The sequence below is a fragment of the Sycon ciliatum genome, chromosome 7, assembly GCF_964019385.1.
Source record: "Sycon ciliatum chromosome 7, ocSycCili1.1, whole genome shotgun sequence".
NCBI classification, from domain to species: domain Eukaryota; kingdom Metazoa; phylum Porifera; class Calcarea; order Leucosolenida; family Sycettidae; genus Sycon; species Sycon ciliatum.
Window position 1 is genome coordinate 16,707,171 of NC_088649.1, and position 7,500 is coordinate 16,714,670.

The following is a 7,500-nucleotide window of genomic DNA, read 5'->3' on the forward strand; positions in this document are numbered from 1 at the left end:
TTTCTCTTTCTCTCTCTCTGTTTCTTTTTTTTCTCAAGAAGAAGATTCATTCTGGTTAGAAATGCTTCCAGAATGCCCGTAAAAGAGGCGTTGTGCTTACGATCATAACCAGTGGCAATGCAGTGGCAATGCTCTTGTAAAAAGTGTATGGCTTGCTAAAGGGTACCCGATAACCCGCCCGTTAAGCCAGGTACCCGTTTGTTAGCTTAAAGGGTAACCGTTTCACCCCTAACTTAAACCCAGTACAACCCTCTGCGCCCCGGTCCCATGCCCAGTGTATTATTTGGATGTGAGCATGGCTATCATTATGTATAATTATAGAGCAAGGGTGCCACTGGTTCCGATTTTTCGGAATCACTCTGATCTGCAGAGGTCGTTCCGACAAACCGACCGGAAACAAACTTTGCTTTCTCACTAGGAATGTTCGCGAAAGTGCCCAAGTCTGTTGTTTCAGGCTCCTAAAATCCTAGAAATGTTTTGGATTGTAAAGGAAGCGCTGCTTCCTTACCCCTCGGTGCAAGGGTCCAGGGACACACACGGACCCCTTTCGGATTTCCGGCGACAGAAAAGTGGCAGCCTTGATAGTGTACAATTTCCTTGGAGACAATGCAATGATGCTCTGAAAGTGTGCCAAGGAATTGTGATGGAGAATTGCACAGAGGTTGCTTTAAAAGCGGAATTTTTTGGTTATGTAATAGTTTTCAGTATTCTCCAAAATCGGCGGTTCGGGGAGGGAAATGTTTTCAGTAAACCCGTTTTCCAGGTAAGTCTACTAGCACTGCTAGTACCTAAATTTTCGATGCGTTTTATAGTCAGGTGAAAATTTCGGCACCGAAGTTACCGAAAATAAAACACCACTGAAAATTTCTGCTATTACAATATGCGAATGAGGTGATGGCGGCGAGTAAGAGGAACCGCTCATGGGCGCTTATGCGAACAGCTCGAGTCGGTTGTTTCCATGGTTTCGTTTGAGCTAGTGCATTACTGTGCAGCGAATTTCCTAAAAGCATCTCAACTGATATTAGAGAGGTTGCGCACAGTGAAAATTCGTAACATCTTGACAGTCCAGGTTCGAGTAACGAAAGCTGCTACAAAGAGTTGTCCAAGAGCGACCGGAACCGAGCAGATCTACTTTGAAGTACGAGCATATTTTTCACCAGGTGGAGTACTAAAATACTAATATCTTACAACTCCCTGTCTTGACTATTCATACCCTCGTTGACCTACTACGAAAAAGTTTACACATCGTGCGCAACCTCACGGTTTACGAATACTCATTTGATTTTTTCGTTAAAACATTTCGTTACAGTGCTATGGAATTTCGTTGTGCGCAACCTCTCTGATGCCATCGCATACACTATATATTGTTGAGGAGAGAGTGTGCATGAGTGATAGGTATACGACATTGGAATAATATACTCACATCCACACGTATTGTTGCCAATGCAAACAGTTCCATTGCCACAGGACTGACTACATGATCCTCCGCCGGGTGCTCCCGACTCGGTGTGACAATCTGCATTCGGCGCGACAAACGTGCGCGCAGACGTACACACACACACACACACACACACACACACACACACAGTACGAACACATGTATGTACACACACTTGCACTTGCATGCACACATAATGTGCACACATACATACACACACACACACCATTGATCAGTGACCATTTGATGTCCACCACCGGAAGAGATTAGCTGTGTGGTGTATACCAGATTTGCAAGCTGTTGAATGGTGCAATCCCAATACAAGAAGCCATAATCATCGGGAATCAAACCCGCAACCTATCGATTGAAAATCGCTGCATATACCACTGCACCATATGGGGGACACACACACACACACACACACACACACACACGCACACACATGCACGCGCGTACACACACACCCCTTAGAATTGTTGGTGGGTACAACGGTTAAGAGCCCCGCAAAGATGCATGGAAGCTGGTCGCAATCGAATTCTGCCCCCAACACTTCTCCCCATGAGAAGGAATGGCAAACACAAAGCTCTACGCCTGATGTATAGGGTGAATTGCTGACCAACTAACGAGCCATGGAGGGAAAGATGACTTGACAATATAGGGCAAGAGGCTAAGTGGCTATTCCCTAAAATTGTTCCATGCGCTCAGCAATGATCTGACCATATTGACCTCTGTACAACAACCTCAATGACCTGCTTTCAAACACAATCAGCTCCTGCAGCGCTCATCCTCTCCCATGCTTGTGAAATTCAAAGTGACGTAAATTGCTATCCAACTGCCTAGCCCGCAGCCCCACTCAGAGCATCTCACCTTCTCATAAACTTATCTCTTATTTGCCAATAGTGCCCTCGTGAGAATATAGAATTCAAACTGCAACTTACAAATACAAGTTCCGGCAACGCAGGCTTGTCCATTGCCGCATGCACTACAACCAGCTGCACACAACGCACAAAAGAGAGTGGTTGAAGCTGCGGCTCAGTGGGACTTCCGAATATTCTTTGAGGCTTTTCATAACATGGCAAGAGCCGTCACATTCTGAGATTCCAACGCACTTCATGAACATGTACATGAATGTGACAAATGTGATGCAAATCCATCCAAGCAAAAAGCTGATTCGTCCGTCACGCTTGGGCCATGAAGTGGAAAAATAGAATGCCTGTGTGGTGTACGCACACCACAGACCCAGTAATGCATACTGTGTAGTGTACATCTTGAGTACACGTAGGACACGCCTTGCAGGCTGCGCAGCTGTAGCTGCTCGTTGTAAGTTCGCCCCGTTCTGTTCGTTGTTCCTGTGTCGCTCTGACTAGTAGATCGACTACCCTGTACCGTACGGTTGTGTGTATGAAAATTTCAAACTTCTGTTTGTGTGCTTCGCGTTCGAATCTGGAACTTGTTTTTGCTTGCTCATCGTGAATTCAGCATGGGTAGCTTTGATCTCGTCTTGTGTTGTGCACTTGTGCTTGTCACGGAGACCGAGTTGCCGTCGGACTGCTCCGATATTGTGACTGTGTCGCGTGATTTGTTTGGATGTCCACCTGAACGTTCTCGAGGTGCTGCCTCGTTTGTAGTCGATCCATATTTTGTTTCGTGTTTCTACCGTTTCTCTAGTGCTAGAAGTAGAAGTAGTAGTCGTAGTAGTAGTTTCTCCATGTTCCGTGCAGAGCGTTGTCAGGCTCGGTCATGCACTGTGCACCCAGTCGGAAAGCTGGTGGCTTCCGGTTTGGTGGGAGGTGTGAACTTCATGTAGGATTCTCGTTTCGGATCCAGGTTGAATTTTTTTTGTGAGCGTATGGTTTTGTAATAATTGTGTTTCGGCATGTGGGTCTCTCTAGTTCGTTTGGGTGGGCGTCTGATCATGGTGAGCCACGGTCTGCCTGGTGGTCTGCAGGGATCCTGTGTTTTGTTGTATCGGTTTGCCTTGCGGGTGTTATGGTTTCCGCGTGTTGCTGGTTGGCCCTTGCGCGCCCCAGTCGGTCCCTGACAGTTTTTGTCTCAGTTTTTTGGTTTTTGCGAAGCGGATGTAGTTCCGTGTTTTTCAGGTTCAATCCCTGTGGTTTTTTCAGGTTCAATCCCTGTGGTTTTTTCAGGTTCGATCCCTGTGGGTTTTTCAGGGTAGCGCCCTGTGGTTTTTTCTTCATTATCTTTTGCGTATTGGTAACCGATTTGTTTGTGTGTCCTCAATGGTGTCCTCACTGATTAATTGCTCCTGTTTCCGTCGACGTGTTCTTCCTGGCTGTTCTTCCCTTCCTTCGTGTGCTTTTCTGATTTTCGGCGATGGCTGAGATGGTTGCGTCAGTCCGTGTTTCTTTCTGTGTGTGTCTTTCTGTCTCTGTGAGCTTTCGTAGCCCCATCGGCTGCGTGATGGTTTTCCGGACAACTCCTGTGCTTCCAGATGCCTGGTCACCCGGTTCAGCTGCCGCGGTCTTCGCAGTGCCATCGGTTTGCCTTGGCTTCGTACCAGGGCAACGTGGTTACTTCCTGGCGGCCCACGCCTGCAAGTATGGCGGTTCCCTCTATGGGTGGGCCCGGTCTGTTTTCTTTTCACACATTTGTGCCTTGGCTTTTTCCCCTTTGTCCGGAGTTACGTCTCTTACTGTTTTGGCCCTGCATGTTTTGTTTCTATTCTCCTCTGTATTGTGTTCACATTTGATTTATTTTTCTCCTGTCTTTCTTCTAATTTTGTTTTGATTGCTTCCATCCACAGGAGTGGATGTTTTTTTTTGATGGGGGATAGTGTTGTACATGTGGCTGCGCTTGTGTCTCTTCGTTGTACATGCGGTTGCACGTGTAGCTCTTTGTCGTACATGTGGCTGCTTTTGTGTCTCTTTGTTGTACATGCTGCCGAGTCGTGGTACATGCTGCTGCGCTGTTTTTGACTCCTGCGTACATGCGGCTGCACCGTCTTCTGTCCCCTTCAATCTAATATATTCTGTTGTCTAGTCTTGTCTCAGTGTCAGTTGTCCGTCGTTCGTTGTCAGTGTTAGTTGTCTGATAACCATGAGTTCTCCATCGCCTACTGAAGCGAAGTAGAAGAAAAAGCTCTCTAACAATTTGCACTAGTCCTTTGTTGTGTGGCGTGGCGAGGAGCGTGGAGGCAGTTCGTTCACGGTTATCAAACCCGTGACGACAGTAGGTTCATGTTATTTTATTTGTGATCTTTTGTATTCTTTGATGTCATGTTTTTGTTGTAAGTCAGTTCGATACCAAGTAAACTCAAGTCCGGTTGTGTTGTCGTGTGCTCATGTTTTGCCCTTGGGTAGAAACATAACAGCCTGTTCACGACAGCAGATATTGCAGATATAGCAATCGTGAATAGTTGTTGTGGTATCACAAAAATGAAGATATCCGCTCCAGAGGACACTTACCACTGACGAGTCCTGGATCAGCTGTTGGCAGCTGGAATGCTGCACCAGTAACAACACAAAATGTAAGAGAAGATATGAAGCAAGCACCGACACACACACACGAGTGCGTGCACCCCCACAGCCCCCCCCCCCCCACACACACACACGCGCACACGCACACACACGCACACGCACACACACACACTTGTACTCAGTTATTGCTCACTGCCAAAACTGGTCCCGTGGGTCTCCCCGGGAGAGGGGAGAGAGACTCAAAAGGAATCTTGGAAAGATGACTTAATTGGCTATTGAACCGCCCAACGGCCGACACCCCCTGAAATCCTCAAAGCTCTGGGTGGACTTGAAAATGATGCCACTGAAGGGCTCACCACACCTCAGTAAGTGGGTGAGGACAAGGTGCAGAAAAAGGATTGACGGCATCAGGGTATCCGTCCAGGGATCCAACTGCAGTTACCCCTGCCCCCGATGAATGTAATACTTGCTACCAGTGTGGGTGGCTGAATCAGAGTGGATCTGATACAAGATTTACTAGCACCATTGATTACACAAGAGTTAATCTAGCCAGAAGCAGTCCATGGTTAACAGGTATGTATACTTCAAATAGAAAGTATATGAACCCTGGAACCAACAAAGGTGGCAGGCACAACATTACACCGTCAAGCAGCTGAGCCCGTTGGCAACAGACCCTACACAATCAGGCATAAGTGAACCCACCAACCGAGCTAGGTGGCACACACACACACACACACACACACACACACACACACACACACACACACACACACACACACACACACACACACACACTTGTACTTGTTGCTCACTGCCAAAACTGGTCACATAGGTCTCCCCAGGAGAGGGGAGAGAGACTCAAAAGGAATCTTGGAAAGATGACTCAACTGGCTATTGAACCGCCCAACGGCCGACACCCCTGAAACCCCCAAAACTCTGGGTGGACTTGAAAATGATCCCACTTATGGGCTCACCACACCTCAGTAAGTGGGTGAGGACAAGGTGCAGAAAAAGGATTGACGGCATCAGGGTATCCGTCCAGGGATCCAACTGCAGTTACTTCTGCCCCCAGTGAAGGTAATACTTGCTACAAGTGTGGGTGCCTAATCAGAGTGGATCTGATATAAGCGTCACTAGCACCATTGATTACACAAGAGTTAAAGGGGAACTCCGGTCCAAAATCACCCCCATTTTTTATTGCGGAATCCATTAGAGTATGTCGTAAGTGGTAGAATGGCGAAAACCGGAAGCTTCTACGACAAGGATAACATACCTAAATTACCAATTGCAATTTTCCATATTTGGCACGAGGGGGCCCCCGCCCACCCTGTGACGTAAAACGTTCTCAGTGACCTCCAAATTTTTTTATTCAAATGCAGAAATTTTGAAAAAGGTATTCACTGTTTTTTCTTCAATCAATAACCCTTGTACTAGTATTCATTCGATCATCATGTTGGAGGAAGAGGAGACCACGGGAGGTGTGGAGGTGGACGCCACTTCGGATTCAACAACACCGAGGCCTTTTAGGTTCGAGCCGAAGCGCGCATCAGCGTCTGCGAAACTGTCTACAAGTAATATTTCTGAGACTACAAAACAGATGAACGTGAAGAGAACGCTTTGGTTGCAAGTGCTCGCGTGAGAAGCACTGCTTATGCCGTTGCGGACAATGCAGCATGATGTGGAGCGAGGTCGAGTCGACTTGTTGCTGGGAGGTTCCTGCAGCTTTCAGTAAACGCGGCGAGCAGGAAGGGCTGCAGTGCGTCACGCAGCACTCAGAGTTTGCTGTTGTTTGCCTGCAAAAATCAGTGCTCGAGGTGGCATTGCTTTCCTTCGAAGAATTTCGGGCAAGGTGTGGACCGTGGTCAAACAGGTGAGGATTCACTGAATCGGTTTCATTATTTCCTTTCTTTCCATGTTTCATGTACCGGTACAAAGTAGATGGGAAGTACAAAAAGTGTTGTGCAATGATTTTGTGTACAGTATTCAAATTCACCAACTTCCATCACACAATCATGAAGTTCTATTGCACCCATGACAATATAATTATACTGGTACAACGATGTCTTTCATTCATACTATTCTTAGCACTGTAAGTGTTTCAACTGTGTGTAAAAGTGATGTAAATTTGAAAAAAGGCCAAAGTGTCTTTAGTATAGTAGCCCATAGAAATATTAATTCGAATCCGAAACTATTTACACTGAAACTATTTACTTTTACACAATCATGAAGACACTCGTGGTATGTGTATCTACATCTCTCCAACTGTTTTCTGCAGGATTTGGAGACATGTGGCGTATAGACAATACACATGGTTCACCCATGGATACTTTGGACGCAAGCAGCGGCGTGTGATACCGTCTTGCGTGGTATCGAAGATAAAGCAGCTGTACCAGAAGCCAATGCAGATGCGCACTGGGGCTTTGAGGAAGCAGTTGGACATGATGATGATGATGATGATAATGCTTCTTGGCCTGGTTGACGTTCACATAATCATTGGTACATGTGCATGCAGAATGTAGAAAACAGTTGACAGACACGATTTATAACTATTCTCGACTCGGGCAATATTTGTGTTTTCGGGTGGGCGCATGCTTTGCACCAATGCAGCTGCATGAACAATCTGGT

At 46.6% G+C, this 7,500-nt stretch overlaps 1 protein-coding gene and 1 long non-coding RNA gene across 3 annotated transcripts in view; one reads left to right on the forward strand and one right to left on the reverse strand.

The window, feature by feature from the left end:
- The window catches only part of LOC135821103 (uncharacterized), a 101,608-nt gene that overhangs the window by 64,949 nt on the left and 29,159 nt on the right, over window positions 1-7,500 (reverse strand). For both annotated transcript variants that reach the window (XM_065334165.1, XM_065334166.1), the window contains exons 9-11: window positions 4,864-4,902; window positions 2,377-2,430; window positions 1,424-1,516 (exon numbers count right to left, since the gene is read on the reverse strand). In XM_065334165.1, coding sequence (XP_065190237.1) covers window positions 1,424-1,516; window positions 2,377-2,430; window positions 4,864-4,902 — 186 coding nt within the window. The remainder of the gene's footprint in view (window positions 1-1,423; window positions 1,517-2,376; window positions 2,431-4,863; window positions 4,903-7,500) is intronic.
- Window positions 6,061-7,426, forward strand: LOC135820558 (uncharacterized). Its single transcript, XR_010554108.1, has 2 exons — window positions 6,061-6,745; window positions 7,151-7,426. It is a non-coding gene; the product is annotated as an uncharacterized LOC135820558 (long non-coding RNA).